This window comes from Amia ocellicauda, chromosome 13 (genome assembly GCF_036373705.1).
Source record: "Amia ocellicauda isolate fAmiCal2 chromosome 13, fAmiCal2.hap1, whole genome shotgun sequence".
NCBI classification, from domain to species: domain Eukaryota; kingdom Metazoa; phylum Chordata; class Actinopteri; order Amiiformes; family Amiidae; genus Amia; species Amia ocellicauda.
In genome coordinates this window covers 17021938-17049195 of record NC_089862.1, presented here as the reverse complement: position 1 = coordinate 17049195, position 27258 = coordinate 17021938, and the positions used below count along the sequence as shown (strand labels likewise).

Below are 27258 nucleotides of genomic sequence, written 5' to 3'. Positions count from 1 at the left end.
TTTGAAATGCATAAAAAGTTTTTTTTATTATGAACCATTATCACCCATAGGAAAAAATGAGGCAACAAAAAAAGTGAGATACAGGAGCATAGTTATCAGAACAATACAGGATCCGCACTGTGTACACAATATTTCAAATCATATAATTTATTTGCGTTTACCGTTCAAACTTATGATTCTGAATGGTACAGAAATGTTCTGTAGTCACACAACGAGGCAAGAGTTAATCCCATTCCATTTAATGTTAACAAACATCTCTGGTAGAACAGAAGTGAACAGACTACTCTTCAATTGAACCGAGATAAGGCTGTTGCCTCTGGAATGTTGAGCATAGAATTTTTAAAAGCTCCAGAGATCATGTTAAGTGCTTCTTCGTGCAAATAGTTACTGACTAAAGCTTTAAAAATACAGCATATTTAGATATGAACTCCCTGCCATGACTCAGGGTTAACGGTATAGAAACCAGCAGTCATTACAGAAATACTTCGAGAAATGCCATCTTCTACAGTAGTCCTAGTCCCTGAAGATCTGTGCACCTTTTGTGATTAGAATTTGACCGTCCACTGCTTGACACTACAGTCGTGAGAGGCCGTCACGATGGTGTGCTCGTCCAACCATGCCAGTCCACTGACATGATGCAACCGATGGGCATCTGAAAAATTAAGCCATAATGAGTGAGTCTTAAGATTGACAGCGTTTCGCGAGTTACTTAAAATTAAAGGTGCTGCCATTTATGTTACCTGGCATCTTCAATCTTTTGTCTGCATCACTGGCTGTCCAGATGAAGACCATCATATCCATGCCCCCACTGGCAAAGTGCTCATTGTCTGGGGACCATGCCAGACACACAACCTTAGCGTGGTGCCCATAGAATACATTCTTTTCCTGGTGGAGGAAAAGGCAAAAATGGAAGCATTACAAAAATGATAAAAGTTTAACATTTTACACACCGTGGTCTATGAGAGGCATAAAAAAAATCAAATTTTCATGCAGCAATACATCCTACACCCAGTCATTAAAAGGTCACTTGACAGCAACTGCTTATATCTTGACAAATATGTTGCTATTTTGCGGGTCTTAAGTGATTATTCATCATAAAGACCACTCCATTTAGTGCCAACATAATACAATACATATTACATGTACAAGGAGAGCAGGTGAATATCCTACATGTATGCAATCTTTTCCATTCATTTGTGAAGTACAAAAAGGTGATTTGTTGTACACATCTTCTGTTTTTATCTAGGCAATTTCTTTGCTTCTGCTGGACACGCTATTCCCTGGAATGCCCTGTTGAATGTGCTAGTTATTGTTTAGGCTTGGGATTTTCTGCAAGACTAGCATATAGTGACAGATCCTTTTGTGCATGCGAGGGGATTAGAAACATCACACGGGTTATACAAATATTAGCAGTGGTGTGTTGGTGATCATAGCCGATTGGCACCCATGATAACGGAGATTTATGCATATCTAAATCAGTGGTTCTCAAACCTGTCCTGGAGTACCACCTGTCCTGCTGGTTTTTGTTCCAACCGAGCTCTCAATTACTTAATTGAACCCTTAATTTAAGTAATTTGATTACATTTGACTTTAAATTGTGTAACTGATAAAAAGATGGCTCCTTAATAATTTCCTTATACAATTTTATACTTGACTTAAAACCCCTACTATTAAAACTAATTAAAAGGCTCTGATTTAGGAAATAAGTTCAACCAGCAGGACAGGTGGTACTCCAGGACAGGTTTGAGAACCACTGTTCTAAATAATTTTAAGATGAAATCCAGAAATGAACATACATTTTTGTTAAGGTCGGTATCTGGAGTAATATACATTAAATAAACCATACTGATTTATTACCAAGTATATCCTTAAATATACATGCATGTCACTGAAAACTGTACCAATTGATCAAATTTCTACACCAGTGAATAAATCTCACTTTTGAAAACTTCTGGTTGGCAATAAAGTAAATGTGGTGTAGAGTTTAAGTGCGCGTGTACATGCACTGACGCAGGCAGGAGGAAAATATGTATTGTGGTTTAAAATATAACAACTTACTGCATAACCATCAGCCACAGTGAAGACGGTGATGACTTTCTGTGCATCAGAGACCGCAAGGAAGGCCCCATCGTTGGAATACGCCATGTCAGTCACGGCTCCCTTCGCTTCGATGGTCTTCCCATCCTCTTTCAGAGTGTTGCCTTGAATGGAATACAAGTGCACTTTTCCTGCCTGCAAGAAAGCGAGACCTTTTACAAATTACAGCAGGGGTTTTATTTCCGTTACTAAACGTCTCAAGTAGTTGCATCAGTTATTGCATTTCAGCATGACATTAAATAAGCTTTAATAGTTAATTTGTGGTTAACACTTAATATGAACTGCCTAATTGGAACTTACATTATCTCCTACTACCACTGTGGTGCCTCCTGGATGAATAGCTCCAGCTTCTGGCTCATAACCAAGGTTGTCCATTGTAAAGCATTTCTTCTTGTCCTTTAGCAGGACAACCTGTGACCAAAACAAAAGTATACATCAATAGTCTGCTGAAATAAGGGAGAGGAGATGGGTAGAATGCATTTAAAATAAACCATATCAAAAAATAAAATTTATAAAATGGTCAGGCTTTCAAATGCACTAGAAACAGCCAATTTCACCTCAATATAATAATCCAAAGTAGTCCTATACTCGTATGGCGTCAGTACAGGACTGAAGAATGTGCACAATAATAACAAATTCATGATTTACCTGTCCAATACAAACAGCCAAAGCATAACCTCTCGGGCCCACTGCTACACACTTCGGCTGAACATCCATCTTCACCAGGTCTGAAGCACTAAAATAAATGCATATAAAACCATGAAAGCTGTGTAATGGTTCTCCCCAGTGAATTTTCTGTAACCAGGCAGCAGAATCATTTATTGTCAAGAAAGAAAATGAGCTCAAGCCTTTACGATTTTAGCCTTCAAAAAGAAACGAGTAACATGCCAGTTTCCAATATAAAGGAAAGCAGTAACTACAGACACTAAGAAACTGCTAAATAAGCAGATTTAAATAATGCATGTTAAGTCAAAAATTTAAATCTACACATTAACCCATGTATTTACTCTACTAAACAGCTTGGATTAATCCCATTAAATAGCATTCATGTTTTAAGCCCGTTAACGTTCTCAAAAGCATTACAAGCTTAATTCAAGATACAAAACTGACCAACCTGTATTCCTTCTTGGACAGACTGGTGTAACGGACAGTGTCATCCATACTACAGGTGACCAAGTTGCTCGACTCATCTACAACCATCCTGGAAACAAGATTGCTATGGCCCTTTCCAGAAAAGTCGTCATTCTCTCCCGTCTCTGCATCCCAGTAATGTGAAAGGACTGAGTTAAAGAGCATGTGTTCCAGATGGTAGTTCAACATGCATGACATATTAAAACCTTTGCATTGGATATTTAAATGCTAGTAGTCAAATGAAAGGAGTTATTTAAATAAGTTGTATAGTATCAGCTGCCCCCCTCACTGATAAAGGGTCCTTTGCACTTTGAAATTGACATTAGTTTTCAAGACAAATGCACCCAAAAGGTTTGTCCCATCTCTGATTAGTGGTAGACTTGCTTCTGTGCGTAGTAAATGCATAGTAGTAAGATATTGTAGATGAAGCATTACAAATGCAGCAATACAAATTATACTCCTTATAGAGAAAGAAAATATATATTCATTAAGTGGTTATACTGCTACTGGCAGCAAAATGCACACCCCCAAATGATGATCTGCTACAAGAATAAACACACAAAAAGACCCCTTCCAACTATTAAAGGATATTAATATGACCATCATGACTTCCAGAGTAGATGTATGATCTTCCATCGCTTTTGTGGACAGTCAGGGATTGAATTGATTTGCTGTGGCCCTATTAAAGAAAATAAAAAAAAATAAAGAGTTGCATTTAGTTTCTTCAGACAGCGTTTATTAGTGCTGAATGGAGAATTGGTTCACTGCATGCAAGAGCTTGACACTTATTCACTTTAATCTGTGAAGCAGCCAAAAATGCCATTACATGAAATTGGCATAATATCTGAAATAATTATTCATCACTTGGGGTTAATGAACACTGGAGAAATTTAGTCTGTTGGCCTAAAAAAAAATCAAATCTTGAAAGAATTTAAAATTTCAACCTTTTATGGATTGTGTGTATCCACTGTTATTCCTGATTTTCTAAACCCAACTCAAGTTGTTGTTCATCCAGCTATACATCAAATACAGAGGTCCCCCCGCCATTACTTTGGTTCCTGCAATATTCCAATCAGTATAGCCAACATATGTGCTGCATAAATATTGGCTTAATCTAGGAGAGACATGCAACTGCAGTACGGAATACACATTTTAAACCATTTTAAATATATTGCAATTATACAGTACAGGAATAAATGGTACTTCTATGCAAAAAGGATTACATATTTTTACTAGAGACACACATACTGAGCACTGTGAGTCAGAGCTATGCAATTTCTCCTCAGGAGAAAAAAAAAAAAAAAAAAAAAAAAGATGATGAATGGGCCAAAATCGTGTCAATGCCAAACGCCTACACAGTTTTTCCAAAATGCTCCAGACACCTACTGGAGTTGCAGATCACATACTAATTTCCTTGAAATCATTTCCATAGCCATTCATTTAATTTGGTTAAATCACTGCATTCATTTTCATGGATTTGCAGAAAATATTTAGGAACGGTTTAGATCACTTGCTGCCATTGTAACAAGGCTTCCTTCCAGTCAGTTGTATTGTACACAAGATTTTGCATCATTAATTACTAGCAGTAATCTACAAACACAATTTAGGCAATCTAAAAGGTTTTCCCTATTGCAGAGAAGCCCAATTATTGTATTATTCTTCAATGCTTCGACAGACAGGTCTTCTCCTTTCAGAATTAAGTAATATAATATATTAAGTAATAAGTTATATATTCACATTTAAACTTAAATAAGCAGTTAAGACTGAAGATACATAAAGCCAAATAAGCGGTAACTTGTTATTCATCCTCCCTGATGTTAAACGTAAACAGTAATACAATAATTCAGTATCCTACCTTAATTGTACGTAGGGGCCTGTTGGGATTGTTCTTGTCCAGGTAATTGATGTAACCAGACAGAGAAACACTCAGCAGGTGATTCTTCTGCCACAGACAGCCCAACTGCTGGTCCATAACATCTGAGCCCATGTTGAAGGTGGTCACCACAGAGTTGCTTCCAACATCCCAAATCTTCACCTTCTTGTCTCCAGATGCAGAAAGCAACTGAGTACTGTCAGGGCTCCACGAAACCTAGAACGCCAAACAAAAGCATTGCAAGATCAATAACTCTTAATTTGCCTTTGTTTCGGGATTTCATCTGAAAACATGGTAAATGTCAATGGTCACATAAGCAAAAGGAAAAGTAGGCCATGTTTAGAACATTAAAGTCAGCATAATATTCACAAGCTGCTGAATGTCAGAAACACAGATGTAACTGTGCATCTGATATGAATGGGTTTCAAAGATTCACAAAACATTACAGCTAAACAACCCCAACAAAAGAAATGTATTTGAACGCACCAATTTGAAATGTAAGCAAGGAAGAGATTAATTAAATGTGTTTAGATAAGTATCGCTGAAGTCCCTTCTCGGGAATGCAAAACAATCTCACGATCTTGATAGAATGTCTGCTTGCTTGGGAAAGCATGCATTACCCTCCTCATAAGAAATGCAGATCTGCTCTATTTTAAACAGTCATTCTGCAGGATGTTAGCAAAGCATAATGGAAAGGGTTTAGATTTGGCTTGAACTCGCTTGGCTGAGGGAACGATGGCCTGGCGATGTGTACAAGGCAACAAAGACCCCCCAGTGTGGAATAGTCAGGGACTGTGCTGCAAAAGCTGTATTTGGGGAGGCTGGGGGATGCGAAGCAACTAATTTTGGGAAAATAGGGTTTTAGTCCCATATTTAAATCAATGGATTGTGCAGGATTAGGATCCAACCCCTCTCCTGAAATGTAACAACTCCAATAAGATCTACACAAATAATGGATTTGAAAATAAACTAAATACATTTTTAATAAATTATATTTTTTATAAAAGCAGAAAGGAGACATAACAGGAAAAAACAACAACCATGAGCTGTTGTAGCTTCTAAGCATTAGGCTTTATCTTAAAATTGTAAATACATTTGGAATCTGCCAATTACGTTTGCCATTTTTTCTACACAATCTGTAATTCGCCAAATGGTGAGATCAGCACACATAAAATCCCGTAGTAAGAGGAATGAGACAAAGGTTGGTGCCATTTTTCATACCTTGGCCCATATATTACACCAGATTTTAATGCAGCTGGAACTGCCAAGAATCTGACGTTGTAGGCACAGGAGTCACTAGAGTTTAGAGAACTAGATATCGAGCACACTTCTACCCTCCCTTCTAAATTATTGAACGTGCGTGTTGTGAAGCAGGGTGTTGGGCACATTTCAATTTAATGGGTGCCAAGTGCAATTCAATTAAGGAGGGGGGAGGGGGTTGGACACTCGTCCTGTACTACTGGAACACGAGGTGCCAAACTTTGTGGCTACAAAATGCATTTGAATGAATGCTCAAATGTTATGATGTATTACAGACGGTTCCATAAAATATAGCATGTGGCAACCCTAAGCATAAGTGACATCACTTTGCACTATATACCATATTTTAGCTTTGTTTACCTAAATAAAAGTACATTAGCGCAGTACCAGCATTTGTCTGACAAGCTAAACTGAGGTGTCAAATATTTAGATCCTAAATTAAAATCTTAATCCAATGAACTGAAAAAAAGGTATGTGGTCGACTTCTGGTCCAGATAAGGATTAGAAATGTAATAAAGCAAGTTACCAAAAGAAAACTTCAAATGTCCTTAAAGTACATTGCACCAAAACAATTATCAATTAAAATGATTTAAAATACTTACAGCATAAATGCCACCGTCATGGGCCTTCTCACCACCAAGCGCAGTGATCTGCTCTCCTGTTTTTCCATCATAGAGGAAGATCTAATTCAACATTAGAAAGACAGTTAGTGATCAAAAAACAAAATCTATTTCAAAGGTAATGTATGTATTTTTAATGGGGTGTTATTTCGGTTTAGAAGTATTAATCATTGATAAACTAATACAAAAAGTACAATAGAAAAGGTAGTTTGCTAGGTAGGGAAGCCAATTAATCTCACACTAATTCTCATTTGCACTGTGCAAACCTGTGCAGAATTTATTTTGGCATTCTTTGTAAGCTGATTGCTTGTTTGGAAGAATTACATGGCTTAGAATATACAAAATCAATTACTCAGAACTACTCTTCTGTGAACAGGTCCTCTTTAAATTATACCAGTCTTGGTATAGTAATGAGAAAATGTGTGACTTTAGCCAAAAACAACCCACTTTGAATACTGTGTGTTTGGGTGGGGAGTTGTTGGCATATGATACAAACAGCACTCTTGAAAAAATCCAATTATTCTGAAACAATGGCTTTAATCATATAATTATTATACTTGAGAAATGTTAAATTAAACCCTGACAGTGATGGGACATTTAGATAACATATGTTCTGAAGCAGTTAATTTCAAGTGTGGCTCCATGCTGGGTAAGCATCGTTCTTTTTGCATCTCAAGAAGACATTTATGTTTACCATCAAAAGATAAATGAGGCAATTTGGCATTAAGAAAGAATAGTTACCTGGCCATCAGCACCAGCTGAAGCGTACCTGTTCCCATCAGGAGAAAACCTCACACAATTAACAAACCGGCTATGGCCCTACAGGAGAAAGAACAAAAGGAGGGAGAAAAAAAAAAAAAAAACTTCCTTAGAAAAGCACCTTATTAAACGGGCCAAAGCAATCTCATTGAGGAAATGCCCTAGTTATTTACCACAGAGGGACTTGTGGTAAAAATCCAGCCGTAAAGGATTGCAAGGATTTTTTTTTCTCCCCCCATTTAAAATAGGAAATTAAAACAAGCATGCACAGATTAACCTACCCATCCATGAAAGATATAGGCCTACATGTTAATTTAAGCTTCATCTGTCACACATTAAAATCATAAATTTAGAATTAAAAATACATAAATGTTCTGCTGGAGGTTCTCACTCCAGCATTCGGATATGAATCTCAAATTTTAAAGCAAAAACCTAATCCAAACCCAAAAGGTAAGACTAGAATAGATCTTTCGGATATATACCAAAAAGGGACAATCTGGAACTATATATATTTTTTTATATTGGCTAACATATACACTGGTTCTGAAAATTTGCATCTTACTGTAAAAAGATACGATTGCCCTCCAAGTGAGATTACAATTAATACAAATAAAATTATGCTTGAAAGATATTTTGGTCTTTTGGAACAAAAGATATAGGACTGACATAGATCATAGAATTCCATTCATAGTCCCCAATGTATTACTGTAAACCTTGCCTAACTTAATAGCATCTTGACACATTTACAACTAAGTTCAAATAAAAACCAGAGAAATATATGATCAGCTATAGCCCCCCTGGCATCCACTAACAGGTTGTAAACTCCATGCATAATAGCACTGCACAAATTAAAATGCACACTTAAAGTTACCTTTAAGTATAGCCTAGATAAATGGATTTCCACATTTACAAAGCAGTGGCTGAAAACAGAAGTGGGCTGGGATCAATATAGTCACATTCATCTGGACTAACAAGTTACAGCTTGATTCAGGAATTCACTGCATCAGTTCACAACTGGTAAAGTGAAAAATACTGCATAGCCTTTTGAATGGAAAATTACTGCTACTGTAATTTAAGGCTTCTGTAACAGCCATAATACTAATAACCCAGACAAGAATACAAATTTAAACATTGTAACATTTGTGAAACTACACTAGACCAGGAGTTTAATGTAGAATGGAATTCCATATACAATATACAATTCCAGTCAAATTATTCCTTTACTACTTGGAAAAGAATAACAGGTATTTTTAACAAAATAAACGATTTGCATAAACAAATGTTCGTCAGCCGAGGTCTCAATTTACACATATCTGAAGCACAAATCACGCTCTTCAATTAAAAGTGTAACATTCTAAACTTATTAGTCACCCTCATTTCCATCCCTAATTTCTATCTAAACCCATAATTATGCCTAGTGACTGCCAGTTAATCCTTCTCCTCTCAAAAGTTGATGTTTTAGAACACATGCATACATTCTAACTCTTGTGCAAAGGCATGGCAGCAAATCTAAATGCACACAATTCGTAACAGGTTGCAAGTGGGTGGGGTGTCCATCAAAAGCCGATTAAGTAAAGCTTAAGCAAGAACCTTTTCAGGGATTTAGACCTTGTGCAGCAGTCAGCAAACACTACTATAAAGCGTTTGAGATATGACATTTATATTGCATTAGCTTCTCAAACATGACTAATTCAGAATTGTTGATCCTTAACATCCCACGAATAACAGCTGATTTTGGACACTGCTTTATTCAAAATACTGAACAACACAATACAAAACATCCCCATATACTCACAGTCAACGTAAACTTGAATTTGAAAGGTGGCCCCTCAAAGAATGCAGCACAATTGTCATCGCTGCCAGTCACAAGGCGATAGGGTCGGGTTTGCTTTATGTCCACACTGTTGATGATCTTATTGTGACCAGCGACCTCTCCAACAGAGGAGCCTGTATCCCACAAAATAACAGCTCCAAACCTGTCAAGTGAAATAACATTAAAGCATCAATACAAAAGAAACTGGGACATAATAATACTATTGTCTTTCATGCAAGTAATTGTCAGACACATTGTCTGCCTCATCATGAGTAATAAGACTTGAGAGACTCGTTAAAGTGATAATACCTTAATTACTTTCAAAAGGCACATCTGGCACAGAAGAAAGATGAAAACAAATGCATTATGATATTGTATAATTGGAGTCTAATGACTAGTGGCAAAATGTGCACTTCTACAAAACAGGCACTGCAGGACTCTTTACGGTTTTAGTTCTGCAAAAGAATACAAGCTACAGCCGTCAAACTGACATGAAACCCAAGCTCAAACCTTGTTCCCTTAAAAAACACTCCAAAGCAAAACTGACAAAGTGTAATGACTTGGAAAAAAAAAAAAAAAAAAACAAGAGCTTCAGATTCTCTTGTAAACATTTGAAAACCAAAGCTATTTCAGCATCACCTATCACATATAGAGATCAAAAGTCAAACATTTTTGAAATTTGAATCTCACAAATTTAAGTAAAAAATTAATAGCTTGAAAATCTGTTCTCAACATCCACACTAACTTTTCACATCTTTGTAAAAACAATGCAAATCAAAAGCAAATTCTAGCAAAACAGATCAGACTGCTTTACTGCACTGTGATCAATTAAGTCTCCTTTGCAGTGTTTTAAACAACAATCACCTGCTCTGAATGACTACAAGTGTTTGGACCACTTTGTAAAAATGGGTATTAATGAGTAGATGGAAGTAAAATGCTAATTAAAGATGATATCCTAACAGCCAATTATGAGGAAAATAGTGTTGAACACAGTTACACCCTTATGTCACTTGTAGATGTTATGGTCTGGAATCTGGAACAACAATGTCACAAAGTATCATTATAATTAAGTTCTATATAGATTAGCCTTTTACGTATAGCTAGTGAATGGGGGGGAGGGAAGGGAACTTGAAATACTTTATTAATCCTTTTCAGTTTCGCCTTAAATTGCCTTCTACTACTACAAAACGTTCAAGTAAGCAGTTAAAAAAAAAAAAAAAGAAAAAAAAGAATTGTGCTTCATTCACAGTTTTTATTCTGCAAGATTTAAAGTTTACATTTAAAATGGGTCAACTTTAGTGATACAAACACTCTGTTCCTGTAGTATTCAGAACTACACAATCAAGAGAACACCTGCTTGGCCCTCAAAAAAACATGACCTACTTAGACAAAACGAAGAAGACCTTGGTACATTCAATTACATTTCAATCAAATCACGTTCATGTGCTCTTTATTTATGGTTGTCCTTTTAAATTAAGCTTACCTTATCACTATACAAGTACAATAAACGTGACAATTAAATGATTCATATTTTCTCTGCAAGATTAATATGCGACCGTAGACCTTATTCTTTAAAAAGGTGTGCAGCACCAAAATATAATGCCTAATATTTCTATAGCAATGGTTTAAATGTAGGGTCATGCGTTTTGGGTCAGCATCTTTCAAAGTGCAACTCGGTGAGCCTGCAGAATTCAAACAAACATGGCTTAGAAGGAGTCCATCTTGGAAGATTATTCGGCAAGACAGTAACTCTTTCAGTCTTTATACAGAAAGAACAAAGAAATGCATTGAAAGGGGTTGACACTGCAAACCTCAGTGCAGAGACTCGACCCCAATAGTGTAATGTTTCACACATACCTTACACAATTTGGTTATTTGCTTAAGATGCCATGTTTTATTATGAACTGTAAAAATATATTCTCAGAACACAAGTTGATCATTTGCTTGGCATCCTTGAATGACAACTTGTTCAAAAGCTTCCACAAGGAAACCATGAAATGAGTGGCTAACTGACTTATGAGCAGTAGTACACAGTGACATTTGTATACAACTATACTGCAGATGTATCATTATCCATGAACATTATCACACTCTTAGAATTGGGATGTTCACAGCTTCAGACTGCCAGTAAAACAAGACCGGTATCGGTTACTGAAACTATATTGTCAACCAAAGTAAACAATCAGCTTTCAATGAGTAATTTTGCATATTGCACAAACACTATGTAAATTATTAAAAGGATTGCTGCATAAAGTTTATTTAACACTACAAAATACTCGTCTTAGCAGTGATAGAATATACTTGAAAATGTAACCAATATCACGATGCAAAAATTCAGAAAAACAAAAAAAACGCCATAAACAGGGAGCTTTACTTACTTCTCCCGTCCTTCTCCGACAATTGCTAATCTCTTACTATCTTCAGTCCAGGCAATGTCCTTAACCTTTCCTGAAAAGGGCTGATACTCGTACTTCAAAAGATGCTCTTTTTGAGTAGTATCCCAGATCCTGATCTTTCCCGAAACATCTAGATTATAAAGAAAAAACAAAATCAGCCACAAAAACTCAAGAGAAATGTGATCAACAAGTAAGGGAAGTTATCATTTTACATTAATGAATGTAACACCATTTTCATTAAAGCAAATACACAGGCAAGAATTTACTTGAAAATCCCCAAACAATATAGTCCAATAAACACAGATTTAACTGAATATTGAAGATCCTCATAATCACACAAGTGGGATTGCATTGTTACATACTTGCACTAAACAAAGGTTGCAAATCCAAAACAACCAATTACAGCTCTTCTCTTTGCAACATAAAAGTAATTCAGGGACCAAATCAGTTCCTTTTTTTTTTTTTTTTTTAACACATCATCATTGCATCATTGGTCACGTATACTAGCTGCAGACTATGCATCTTTCAACCATTTTAAAACAATGAAATAACTTGAGCTATTTTACATAACCATTGTTTTATTACACTCAAAACAGCCATGTCATAAAAGATTAAGTATGGGATATTACTGCGCACAAAAATACGAAGTGGTGAGATGAAGCAATATTTGACTTCGCTGGTGCAATTGCTAAGTACATTTTGTTTTTTTAGATCACGAGACATAAAATTAACCAGTAACAATGTCAAATCAAGCTTTGAAGGATAAATCAAGGAATTGTAGCCATACCTCCAGAGGCAATGTAAAACCCACTGGGCGCATACTTTGCAACAATCACTTGATGTGCATGTTCAGTGTAGATATCTGCAATGGCTGGATTCTGAAAGCAAAGATACATAGTAAATCACATTTCTACATCAATCAGACAACCTTAAAGATGATCAGTAAAAATGCTGTGTACGGATGCTGAAAATGGGAATGCTCTACTCTTAATCCTTGGAGCCACATAAATGGATTTTACCAGGACTGCTTAAGGCTCACAATCCAGAGGTCACCATGAACAAAGAACATTATTCCCTATTCAGAGCTGAATCATATCACTAACACAAACATCTGGCCATATTGACTAGAAACACCCCAGCAGTGGTAATATAAGGGTGGTTGTACTGTACAGCGTGTTGCTGCATAATTCTACGGATGCCGAGATGGCCATATAGTTGCTGTTATAAGAATCAGCAGTATATTGTGGCCAAAATAGAGAAGCGTTTTCTTGAGGCACGTAAAAGACTACTCCCTTTGAGCTTGAAAGTGGTAGGGTATAAAATAAAGCATTACATCAATGTTTCGGATGATGACACTCTTTCCATTGGTGTACAGAAAGTTGTTTCCCTTGGGATCCCCTCCGAGCACCTTCGAAACACCCCTTTCCACCTGAGGGAGGCTAGCAAAGATTTTCTCTGTGGAAAGAAACGGAGATTCCAGGTTTTGGGGCACAACACTTCATGCAACGTCATGCAAAACAATTCAACATGCACACTGCTTTCAGTCATTCCCTATCCTAAAACACTGCAGCTAATATAACGTGCAAGATACATCGGATCATAGTCTAGCATGCAAAAGAGGAAATGCGATCTGGGTTGAAGACGACGACACAAAATGCAAGGCTAACCACTGAAATACCCATGATCTGAACACAAATTATATATACTGCACAATTACGCACAGACGCTTTGGCGGCGGGGAAATGGCACATTCCTTTGGTAGAGAAGGCAACCCCGTCATTAGATTTCTGTCATTCCTATTAAAATCACACATCTAATGTATTAGTTTATGAACATACATTCATTGGATTTCAACCGTCCCACCCGACCACGATCACACCAATGCCCGTGCCCTCACATTGCGTTTTTATTATATTTCCGCATTCACTAGAAGCAGCTGGCATGCAGTCAACTTTGAAACTACAGGTTTTCCCTTGGAGATCTGGACGATCGCATCCAGCAAACAACAAAATATGCCCGGCCTGGCGAAGATAGCAGGTACAGCTCCCAACGAGGCGATCATAATCATTTGCAAACGTACAGAAAAACGACACCTTAACGAGACGGCTATGGGCGAGGTTCTCCCGGCGCTCCTTGCACTAGTGCAGCCGAGCAGAGCTTGCTGGGGGGCTCGGGCTGCAGCATTTCTCCCAGGGCTCAAGCACACATCACCCCCCTCATTTGCATGTCGCTAAAGAAAGGGAATCGAGACAAATGCCACTTACTTAATTCGTAGGACATATTCGCAGACCTTGTATCCCCTCCGAATGAATGGAAAAACAAGCCTCCCTTTCTCTTGCGTCCCGTCTACCGGCTCGTCCAGCCTCTCCTGATCGCGCTAACACGGAAGCCTGCGCTGCGCTCCCTCGGCTTGGCTGTGCCCATATATAGTAAACTCGCCCGCGACGCGAACAGCTGTAGTCCTCAGCAGACCTGCGTCAACCTGCCTACCGAGGAAATGACGTCTGCTCCGGCTAGCCTAGTGTCGGAAACCAGCCCGAGAGAAGTAAAATGGTCGCTTTCTTGTAGCGCAGATGTCCCGTCGGTCTGCGCAGATCTGCTCAATTCCGCCGCGCCCATTGGTGGAGCCGCGCAGACCTGCGAGACGCGAACGCCACCCACGTCTCGGTACTTCACCTAACATGTAATTCGGAATCCACATCTGCCAACTGGAGATCATCACTGAAAAACAAAAAGTGTATCGCAATACAAACAGACAACACCTGCCTGTATTTTTTGTGCGACTGAATATGCATTAGCCTCTCCAGATAATCTAAAACCGACAGATTTCCACAGGTCTGCGCGGATCTGCGCTGATCCGCCAATGGGATTGGGTCAATTCTGCGCGTCTGTGCAGACATGCGGAAATCTGGACAGGAGCGCGACCATGGTTTCCACTTTGGGTAGCTAGGCCCAATATATCAGTGACATCAGTTGTGCATGTCAGGTTTAATTTTGGAAATCTTAAAGCAAGTCTCTGGCTTTAAAAGGTGCGTTGTGTTGTGAACTGAATCATTAATGATCTTAGTATCATATCATAATAACTGAATATGGCATGCATTCCCATTATGGAACAGCAAGAAATGGATGCTAGCAGAAATATACTGCAATTCGACAGGTTGTAATTCAACTGTGGTGCAGTTTCAGCAAAAGCATCCTGTTATGGTGACTATTTTATGACGGTGAAACAGGAAGCAATAGCAATATGTGTAATAAATAACGTGCACCAGAGGTGAAATGTTTAAAAAATAATACCAGACTGATTTGTGACCACAATTCATCAGGAATTAATGCAATATCCATGTTACAGAAATTATTCTCAGGTTAAATACTATTTTATTGATAAATACTCATTTATTTATCTCACATTTTGTAATGTAATTGTCTTCTGTAAAATGTTGACATTAAATATTTAAATTGCAATTATACAATAAGGTAGCACTAAACTAAGCACTATTTTGTATTTGTGTATTTAACTATATCTATATCTATATAATTGTCTGGTGCTAGGACTAACCCAGTCCCCTAATAATATGGATGGATGGATAGACAGATAGATACATACATAAATTCACACATCTATACAATTTAAATACAAATATATATACACTACCAGTCAAAAGTTTTGGAACACCCCCATTTTTTTAGTTTTTATTGGAATTTAAGCACAGTTTTTAAGTACAGTTTCCTACACCATCAAAAGGCACAACAGACCCAAAGCCACAACAGAATCAGAAGACAAGTTTCTGAGAGTCAACAGCTTGCGTGATAGGTGGCTCACAGGACAACAGCTTCAAGCACAGCTTAACACTGGTCGAAGTAAGCAAGTCTCAACTGTGAAGAGAAGACTTCGAGCTGCAGGTTTAACAGGTCGAGTGGCAGTAAGAAAGCCATTGCTAAGATGGCAAAATATGAAAAACAGGTTTGCCTGCACCATGAAGTACCGCTAGTGGACTACTGAAGACTGGAAGAAGGTCTTATGGCCCGATGAATCAATATTTGAAATCTTCGGTTCATCACGCAGGGTTTTTGTACGCTGTCCAGTAGGCGAAAGAATGGTTCCTCAGTGTATGACACAAACTGTCAAACATGGAGGAGGTGATGGTCTGGGGCTCTTTTGCTGGATCCAGAGTCGGTGACTTGCACAGAGTGAGTGGCATTTTGCAGCGCCATGCCATACCCTCTGGTACACACCTAGTCAGGGGTTCATCCTACTGCAAGATAGAACATGGGATGAACTGGACAGAAGCGTGAAAGAAAAAGCAACCCATTTGTGCAACACATTTGTGGGAACTTCTGCAACAGTGTTGGGAAGAACTTTCCGAACAATGGCTAGGATTAAATCAAAACTTTGACCCAACCACTAATAGAAAACTACAGGACTGTACTCAGTTGTGGCTTAATTTTTAGTAAGATGCCACTTTCTTGTAATCATAAATGCAACTGCTATGATGTACAGGTTTGTAGTTTTCGATTAGCGGGTGGGTCAAAGTTTTGATTTAATCCAGCCCAATATTTGATTTCCATTGTAGAAAGAATACAATGAGACATTAAACTGTGTACATTTCAATAAAAACTGGAAAAATGGAGGTCTTCTAAAACTGTTGACCAGTAATGTATATATCTATATCTAATATATATATATATATATATATATATATATATATATATATATATATATATATATATATATATATACACACAGTGGGGAAAAAAGTATTTGATCCCCTGCTGATTTTGTACGTTTGCCCACTGACAAAGTAATGATCAGTCTATAATTTTAATGGTAGGTGTATTTTAACAGTGAGAGACAGAATAACAACAACACAATCCAGAAAAAACGCATTTCAAGAAAGTTATAAATTGATTTGCATGTTAATGAGTGAAATAAGTATTTGACCCCTTCGACTTAGTACTTGGTGGCAAAACCCTTGTTGGCAATCACAGAGGTCAGACGTTTCTTGTAGTTGGCCACCAGGTTTGCACACATCTCAGGAGGGATTTTGTCCCACTCCTCTTTGCAGATCCTCTCCAAGTCATTAAGGTTTCGAGGCTGACGTTTGGCAACTCGAACCTTCAGCTCCCTCCACAGATTTTCTATGGGATTAAGGTCTGGAGACTGGCTAGGCCACTCCAGGACCTTAATGTGCTTCTTCTTGAGCCAGTCCTTTGTTGCCTTGGCTGTGTGTTTTGGGTCATTGTCATGCTGGAATACCCATCCACGACCCATTTTCAATGCCCTGGCTGAGGGAAGGAGGTTCTCACCCAAGATTTGACGGTACATGGCCCCGTCCATCGTCCCTTTGATGCGGTGCAGTTGTCCTGTCCCCTTAGCAGAAAAACACCCCCAAAGCATAATGTTTCCACCTCCATGTTTGACGGTGGGGATGGTGTTCTTGGGGTCATTCCTCCTCCTCCAAACACGGTGAGTTGAGTTGATGCCAAAGAGCTCGATTTTGGTATCATCTGACCACAACACTTTCACCCAGTTCTCCTCTGAATCATTCAGATGTTCATTGGCAAACTTCACACGGGCCTGTACATGTGCTTTCTTGAGCAGGATTTCAGTCCTTCACGGCGTAGTGTGTTACCAATTGTTCTCTTGGTGACTATGGTCCCAGCTGCCTTGAGATCATTAACAAGATCCTCCTTTGTAGTTCTGGGCTGATTCCTCACCATTCTCATGATCATTGAAACTCCACGAGGTGAGATCTTGCATGGAGCCCCAGACCGAGGGAGACTGACAGTTATTTTGTGTTTCTTCCATTTGCGAATAATCGCACCAACTGTTGTCACCCTCTCACCAAGCTGCTTGGCGATGGTCTTGTAGCCCATTCCAGCCTTGTGTAGGTCTACAATCTTGTCCCTGACATCCTTAGACAGCTCTTTGGTCTTGGCCATGGTGGAGAGTTTGGAATCTGATTGATTGATTGATTGCTTCTGTGGACAGGTGTCTTTTATACAAGTAACGAGCTGTCTCAGCTCCTGGGAGCCAGAAATCTTGCTGATTGATAGGGGATCAAATACTTATTTCCCTCATTAACATGCAAATCAATTTATAACTTTTTTGAAATGCTGTTATTCTGTCTCACATGGTTATAATACACCTACCATTAAAATTATAGACTGATCATTTCTTTATCAGTGGGCAAATGTACAAAATCAGCAGGGGATCAAATACTTTTTTCCCTCACTGTATATATATATATATATATATATTCTGAAGTGCATTATTTTTTACTTGTGATATTAGTTTCTGTTAAACAAAATTATATAAACTGTGTATACATATGTGTGTGTGTCCGTGTTGTGTTTGTTCATTATTGTAAATGGATAATTTATGGATGGCATAACTCTAGTAAGATACGTGAACTTCAGCTTAATGCAGTGCCATCGACAGTCTAATGTTGCATGTTTTTCATTAAGTATTTTTATTATTAATAATAATTAGGTATCAGTGACTTATTTTAAGTGGATGCACATTAAAATATTTGCACAAGCATGTCTTCACAATAGTTATTTTCCTCTTACATGGTGTGTTACAACCTCTAACCTTGGGTTTCCTGTCTCTGGACAGTTATTTAATTCATTTGCTGTAGCTCTCTTACCACATTATTATTTTGAGAACATGTACATGCTCAATTGAGCTTAATTCTGTTTATTTTAATCTCTATATTTTACACATACATTTGTAAAATATCATGTGTTTTATAGAAATTACACAATCTTATCTCTCTTTTGCATACACACACATACACACATATTTTAGCCCAAGAAAAACATTTTAAAATCATAACAGGTCCAATAAAATACCCAGTTATTAAGACTAGTGTTTGAAGCATGCTATGATCTGTTTCTGATCTGATCTGTATATTCATTGCATTTTAAAAATAAATAAATAGATGAAGCCATTTAGTCATGCTGCAAAGTGCAGTGCACAATTACATTATTACGGTATCAGTCTCTAACATCTTGTAGTCATATCACATGACATTCTGATATGTCAGAAAAGACCACAAGGGGGCACAGAGAGCACAGGATAGCTACTGCCGTTTCATAGCACATTATATATTTTATTTGAGTTTCCAAATGAGAGACGTGGATAAACAATTTTACAACATGTCTCAGGGTTCAAAGCAAAATTATACTTTACTAAAGTTTCCATGTCAAACAATTAGTGTATCAGCCAACCTTGACTCTGGCCATCCTAACTCATTAATGCAGTTGTTGCAGATATTATGCTAATGTGAATGGGCATTGGTTTCGTTTCAGAATTGGGGAGGATGCTGTCAATATTGGAGTATGCCTCTGGAGACGGGCATACATTATTGTGGTGGACAATTCAATGATCTCTCAAGATTTGGGGGGACGCGTCCACCTAAACCTACACCTGTGCTAATGTTGCATCAGTGCAATGCTGTTGTCAAGAATCTTAATAGTATGGACAAAAAGAGCTGCTATAAGGTGCAGCATAACTTGTTTTAAACCTGAAGAATCAAAACCCGATGAAACACATCAATAAACTAAACCAGAGAGCTCCGGTCATCTGGCTCCATGGCCCTACTCCAAAGCATAATCCACCCCTAGTAGTGGGACACGCCAACCCCCCCAGTACTCTTCCTGGTCCTCCCTGCCATATTCTCCAGTCCCTCTCTGCAATGGTGAGGGCCTCCTTGAAGGCAGTTCAGTATTGGAGCTGCCTCTGGGCCTTTGCGTTGGTCCAGCCCTCTGGCAGTGGCATGTGGTCTCCTGACCTTCCCCCAGCCCTTACTTAGCCGGTACCTTCATGATCACTCAGACTGCCAGAGTTTGTATCAATCCAATCCCACTCTGACACCAATGGAGTGCCGCATCTAGAATCAAGACTCTCAGATACTCATTGACATTCATTATGCATGTCTATTGAAAACGTCCAGCTCCTGGTTCACTTATGGTTCACTGAAACTGACGCAATAAAAATCATTTCTTGAGGAAATTCTGTTATTTCTATGCCAGTATTTTAGTGGGAGAGAATTTGAAACCATCTGTACCTCTCAATACTACAATTTAATGTATTGTGTTCAGTGCAAAAAATGACATTATTGTGTTTTGCTTGTTTGAATATCAGTATTAATAAGTACCAGCATTTACATTTAAAACTCAAGTTGCATCACATTTGTATGAGAAACATCAATTAAGAGCACACAGTGTGTATAAAAATACAGTGTTTCATAAAACGTGTAGGTCTTTTGTTGACTCTTCTTACAAAGAGTGGTTTTAGTGCTTGGAAGCAAACTATTTCTGTTGGAAATCAGAACATTTCAAGTGAAACAAGGTGAGATGAATGAGGTGACAATAGACCTGATTCTAGATGACAATTCATTTTTAATAGAAAGCATGAGATATGCAACAGAACCTAATTGTGTGATTTAAGAACTGAAACACACTGATATGTGTTGGTACATAAGAAGACATAAATACAATCTTAAATCTTAAATAGTTGACACATTTTTGACAGAGAGGTAAAACAGTAGGCATTTAGAATAAAAAATAAAAATATAAACTATTGGAGGAAAGACACATTGGTTATATCACCTTCACCCAGTAAAAGATCACAGTGAGACAGAGCCTAACCCAGTAAACACAAGGTGCAAGGCAGGGTAGTGGGTTACCCCGGACAAGACTCCAGTCCATCACACACACGCGTACAACTACATGGCAATTTACAGTAACCATGTCTCTGAGATGTGGGAGAAAGCTGGAGTACCCAGAGTACTGGAAGGCCATGCAAACATCCAAGGCCCGAGTCAAAACCACGATCTCGGGAGCTGTAAGGCAGCAACGCCGGAGGTTTATATACTCTGCGATCATTTTTCTTCTTTGATCATGTAATAGAGTTTAGTGTTTTTCTTACTGTGGCCGTAACTTGCAGAACATGTTTTTAGGATTTATTTTATTGCATTTTTTATTTTGGTTTACATTATGTTTTTTATTGTATTTATTTTTTTATATATATAGTTTTGTGCAGATTATTAAAGTTGATATATTGTAAACTGTTTGAGTTTAACTAATTGGTATCTCTTCACCGGGTTTCCTCTTGGTCAACATAGTCCAATAACAGAACAGGAGCATACGTTTTTACAAGAAAGGGAAGATCCACATTTCTATGTAAAGCTTTTCATTTTTACTGTTAAATACATATTTTTGGTCTTCAGATCCTTGTGAGAAAATATGCAAACACAAACCTTTGACAGATGACTTTACAATGAAAGCCCCCAAACATGTGCACCCTTATATTTCTTGTATGTCTATTTACAGTATTTTCTTCTCAACAGCTATCACCTATCTGTTCATCGTGTTATGCCACATTTCCTGTGATTTTGTGCTCACCCACCTACGCAGAAAACTTCTGAAATATAACCACCTTATCTCACCTTTTCAACTAAACGCGTTTAGACTAGTAATCACTGAAGACAACTGAAGACTAGCAGAAAATAGGAGCAGACTCACTGAGTGTTGTATAAGGTTGATTCTTTATTCAGGGGAGCCTGACAGTCTAATACATTCCTAGTTATGACAGAGAAGACAAACGAGTGGAAACAAGCTTACAAAGCAGATTGTAATTCATTAACAAAAGACATTTAGATGACCTACTACATAGACTAAGAATTAATAACCGCTTGACAAAAGATGCTAACACAGCAAGATCTGTAAAACAAGATGCAAGGCAACAACACAGTGCAGAGCCTCAAAGATAAGAGAGCTGTTTTTTGCAATGAATGATAGAAATAATCTATACTGTTGGGAAAGCCTGTACAATGACTAAGAGACAAACAGCTTTAAAACTGTAGTAATGTGAAATGTAATTCTGCAACAACATTTCATTCTTTGATAATATTAACAAGGCTTTATATTTGACTATTTTCATAAGAGAGAGCAAGCCAATGTTTCCTATTGTTTTTTTTTTTGACATCACTACAGAAAGCAACCAGTAAATTAATTGGGTAGTCTGGACTACTCTACCTAAAATAGCATTGGATAGTCCAATAATAGTCCTAATCTGAGTGTGTTAAATCTGTCCTATATTTTAGGCATGATTTGTATCAGTCGATAGAGTTAACTAATTTCCAGCAGGACTGCATCTTATATGGAGTAATGCAATATTAGACAGCGCTAGGAGACATCAGCCAATTCGATCTCAAATCCAAATAAAGAAAATGTCTGCTTTCCTATCGATCCATCTTTCGGTTAATATTCACATCCCCATGTTATCAACTCCATTTTGTGAACTCTAGCGCCTCGGTGTCCACACAGTCCGATGTCTGGATTGCAGTGGATTTGTGCTGGATAATAAAATGGCGGTCCCTGTCCTGTTGCTGGAGCACTGCAGATGCTCACCGTCATGCAATAGAGGAAACCCCGGCTTCGGCAATTCAGAGGATACTGTTGTTGCTATTCCGCTTGTGTTGTTTGCAACTGTGTAACTTGGTAAGTTTTTCGAGCAAACACGCCATGCAAAGAAAGCGTTTGACAGCTTTGTGTGCATGCATACATTGCCCCCTTTACATTTTTTTGTTGTTGTTGTATGATCTTGTGTTGCATTATGTATGTATTACCTACGGCTTCAAATCACGTTTACATTGTATTAAGATGTTGCATTCGAATTGACGCAACGACTTGCTGATTCAATGTTAATATTTTCTTTTATTGTCTAATGGTTTGATCATTTGAGTTGGGGGGGCAATATTATAAGCATTACGGTACAGATTTGCGGTAATACGTGTGCAGTAGAATTCTACAGCGGCGTCCAATCAGAGCTCTGCTTCTTGGGCGGTGAGCGCAACGTTTCGCGAAGAGGACTAGCCAGTTAAAGGGGCATTTAGAGTTTATATGATTGATTTATTAGCCCAAACGTAAGTGTTCACGCAGTGGACGTGCTCTAGAAATGAGCAGGCTACTTTGTTGAGAAACAGAACAAAAAAGTGCGTTGCATTTATAACGTTGTTATTAAGGGTTGGTTTAAATTAGGGATGTGCAGTTATAATTAATATCGCAGTGTAATTTGAATAATACTAAGTTATGTAGACAATGGTATATGTTGAATTATCAGTAGTAATTATAGCATATGTGAATGATACTCTAAATACAATAGAGTGGGTATCAGCAGTTTTCAAAACAGAAATAACCCATGGGACAGAAGGAGTTAACTGCGTGACTGTAGACCTCTACTGCGCCACACGCAACGCACTCCGAGATTTCTTAAATCAGGGCGCGCAAACAACGCGAGAGCAGGAGGAGGGTTTGTGCAGAGGCAGCCCAGTGCCTGCCGCCCCGCGTACACATGCGCACAGGGGATTGTCTGTGTTGCTTCAGTGGTAAGATATCAACAGCAACACAGACGTTTTCTTCTGTATCTGCATCTAGGGGGTGCTTGCTATAACATAGTGCTTAAGTTAAGGTTTAAATGTTTTCTGGGAATGATGCTGTTAGTGTCATGTTTTGTATTAGACACTACTGTGTTACTGTTGTTTAGTGTTATCATTCAGCAATTTATATATCAATATCAGAAATAATATTAACAATACGCACATGTATAGAGAATGTATTGTTACAAGTATTTTAAAATAGTTTTTGTTAATAATAATAATAATAATAATATGCTATGTTTATTTCTACACTTTGTAATTCCGCTGGATTAGGAGATTGTTTTTAAAAGCTGTTGTGAGGGCCTGTGAGTGAATGTTGAAATAGTAGAATTTGTTTATGGTATTTTGTATTATAAATATTTCAATTTTGTAATATGTATGTATTGAGTGTGTCAAATCAATGAGTTTACATGTAAGGATAATCATATACAATGCAACATAAGTACAATAATTAACTCATAATGTATGTTTTGGTGAATTAAGGTAAATATTTGGGATGTTGGGGGGAAGTGACCGAATGAAGGGAGTGGCATCAATCAATGGATTGCAAATAAAATATAATGATACATAAATGTGAAGACAATTATTTATTTTAGTTTTTTGCAAAGTCAATTTGCAAGTCTTTTGCATATCCACATTCTGTAGACAACTCGTATCACTCAACTTGGATTGGTATATAGATATACACCGATCAGCCATAACATTATGACCACCTGCCTAATATTGTGTAGGTCCCCTTTTTGCTGCCAAAACAGCCCTGACCCGTCGAGGCATGGACTCCACTAGACCTCTGAAGGTGTGCTGTGGTATCTGGCACCAAGACATTAGCAGCAGATCCTTTAAGTCCTGTAAGTTGCGAGGTGGGGCCTCCATGGATCGGTCTTGTTTGTCCAGCACATCCCACAGATGCTCGATTGGATTGAGATCTGGAGAATTTGGAGGCCAAGTCAACACCTTGAACTCGTGATTCATCAGATCAGGCCACCTTCTTCCATTGCTCCGTGGTCCAGTTCTGATGCTCACGTGCCCATTGTAGGCGCTTTTGGCAGTGGACAGGGGTCAGCATGGGCACCCTGACTGGTCTGCGGCTACGCAGCCCCATACGCAACAAACTGCGATGCACTGTGTGTTCTGACACCTTTCTATCAGAACCAGCATTAACTGTTTCAGCAATTTGAGCTACAGTAGCTCGTCTGTTGGATCGGACCACACGGGCCAGCCTTCGCTCCCCACGTGCATCAATGAGCCTTGGCCGCCCATGACCCTGTCGCCGGTTCACCGCTTTTCCTTCCTTGGACCACTTTTGATAGGTACTGACCACTGCAGACCGGGAACACCCCACAAGAGCTGCAGTTTTGGAGACGCTCTGACCTAGTTGTCTAGCCATCACAATTTGGCCCTTGTCAAAGTCGCTCAGATCCTTACGCTTGCCCATTTTTCCTGCTTCTAACACATCAAATTTGAGGACAAAATGTTCACTTGCTGCCTAATATATCCCACCCACTGACAGGTGCCATGATAACGAGATTATCAGTGTTATTCACTTCACCTGTCAGTGGTCATAATGTTATGGCTGATCTGTATATATATATATATATATATATATATAATTACTGAGAATTGGGGAAAACTTTATGTAACTTCAGTTTTCACACAGTCTCTATATTTTAAGAGTATATATTTTGTTAATATGTTCATTTTTGTAATTTAAAAAGTGTGCAATGAAAGTATCAGAAATATGCTGGAAATAGGAGATTGCTGTATATTAAAACCTTATCACTGAGAAAACATCAGGAGATATGTGTTTGGATATAATATGTTTGTGTTTGAATATATATATATATATATATATATATATATATATATATATATATATATATATAGAGAGAGAGAGAGAGAGAGAGAGAGAGATTTTGTTTTCCGCTGATGATAATTCAATATTTGTGCATATTATCAACCTAAGAAGGTTTGATAATTTAAACAGCATTCATTAAATTGTCCTACATTCAGTGTAGAAAAAAGGAAAAGTTATAGAATGTATCTCTGCAAATTCCTACAAATAATTCCTTATATTTTCTTGCAGGTTCATGGATCATCAGTTAAAGTAACTTTGATCGCATTCAATGCATTTCACAACTGGAGGTGCCAAGTTTTTTCCTTAAATGTTGAAAACACGATCCAGGAAGATAAGGAAAAACAGACAATCTTTTGATAAAAAGTAGTATCCCACAAAATTAGGTGATGGAGACCAAATTGAGCTGTAAAAAGAAAGTGACAAAAGACAAAAACAGTTTGGATACATAAGGATACATTGTATGTTTCTCATGAGGATCTAAAGAAAATAAAGGAAAAATAAAAAATGTATTGCAAAACGTGAACTGTTACTGGATAATCTGTGGATTTTTAAAACATGATTTCAGCTTCTCATCAAAATGTGATGTTTTCAAATATGGAAAGCCCAGAGGAGAACATCTGCACAGATTCCTTTCAGGAACTCATTGGTACTAAACATATACAATTGGATAAATATTATTGTGACAAATGTCGTTTTTCATCTAAAGACCACATGCAGTTTAAGAAACACGTGTTGCAGCACAAGGAAATTAAGTTTTCTTGTTCATATTGCAACCACATCTCTTACACAAAAGGTGAGTCCCAGCGCCATCTTGTACAACATACAGGCACATTTCCATATAAATGTGAGTTCTGTGACTATGGCGCAGTGAGAAATGACTACATTGTGAAGCACACACAAAGAGTTCATGGTACAGGTAAAAAAAGGGGACTGTCTAATGATCCAAAAGCAAGATCTGGAGATTCATTACCCTTACAGAGGTCTTTGGTGGAGTCCAAACATCGCTCCCAGACAAGCAATTTGCCTGCCCACAATACTGTGTCTTGTTCTGTGCCCTCCAGTTCTACAATACGTGCTTATGGTACAACTGTGAACATTAAAGCAGGAAACCAAGATTCTGTAATGGATGGAGTTCTCAACAGAGTGGTCGGCAAAACCCCTACAGAAGAAAGGTGTAATACAGTTTCTAGTAGTTTGTCAATGGTTCAGGTGGAACTGATAGAACCGCTTAAAGAGCCCATTGAACCTGATATGCCATTGATGGTTGAAGCCCCACCAGATCTCTTCATCCCTCCTGACTGTTTTGTTGAGCTGGTTGAAGTAAAAACAATAAATGGAACGAAAGAACTTGAGTTGAAAATTATTTCACATGTTTCAGAAACGGGGTTATTGGAAGAAAAGACCGATAATGGCAGTAAGGAAGCAGACGGATGCCACAAATCATTTCCATGTAATCACATTCCAAGTTCTGAAAAGAGCAAACTAACAGAAACCAGAATGACGGATTACCTAAAAGAAGTATTTCTGACCGGAGTCTCGGAAGACCAAATACCAAAGGTGAATGCAATTGAAATTCAGAACAGGAAACCAATTCCCATGTGTGCTTTACCTCTGTCAAAAGAGCCTGAGTACATTAAAGAAAACCTTAAATCTTCATTTGTGACTAAGGCTCAGGATTCTTCAGGGTCTGTTCTAATATCAGTTTTCAATAAGACAAATTCAGAAAAAAGTGCTTTGGAAGGAAACAGTTATCGAATGGATTTAGGGCCAATTTCAGAAAACGGACCTGAGAAAAATACAGAGGTTAACAGAAATAATAAAAAAGTAGTGGCCTGTGCAGAGTGGCCTGTAATTTCCTCAGTATTTTCTCTGTGCCGTGGCACTGAGGATTTTCCAGATTGTGTTAGGTGGGAACGAAATTTGGAAGGTGTCTGCGGGCATAAATTCAAAAATGATTCTCGGCCTCCTACTTCCTCTGGAGAGAATGTAACATCTACTTTGCCCAACGAG

At 38.1% G+C, this 27258-nt stretch overlaps 1 protein-coding gene and 1 long non-coding RNA gene across 2 annotated transcripts; one reads left to right on the top strand and one right to left on the bottom strand.

The window, feature by feature from the left end:
* wdr1 (WD repeat domain 1) lies at positions 1-14426 on the bottom strand. The gene is made up of 15 exons (XM_066720022.1): positions 14214-14426; positions 13283-13404; positions 12737-12827; positions 11932-12079; positions 9536-9716; positions 7723-7800; positions 6964-7044; positions 5084-5317; positions 3815-3907; positions 3212-3363; positions 2746-2833; positions 2398-2508; positions 2059-2232; positions 741-885; positions 1-652 (listed from the first exon to the last, which is right to left on the bottom strand). Exons 1-15 carry the CDS (start codon positions 14227-14229, stop codon positions 546-548), a joined length of 1821 nt encoding a protein of 606 aa, XP_066576119.1. The 5' UTR covers positions 14230-14426; the 3' UTR covers positions 1-545.
* A 7826-nt stretch (positions 14427-22252) lies between these two features.
* LOC136766515 (uncharacterized) lies at positions 22253-25777 on the top strand. The gene is made up of 2 exons (XR_010821751.1): positions 22253-22455; positions 25477-25777. It is a non-coding gene; the product is annotated as an uncharacterized LOC136766515 (long non-coding RNA).
* The last annotated feature ends 1481 nt before the right edge of the window (positions 25778-27258 follow it).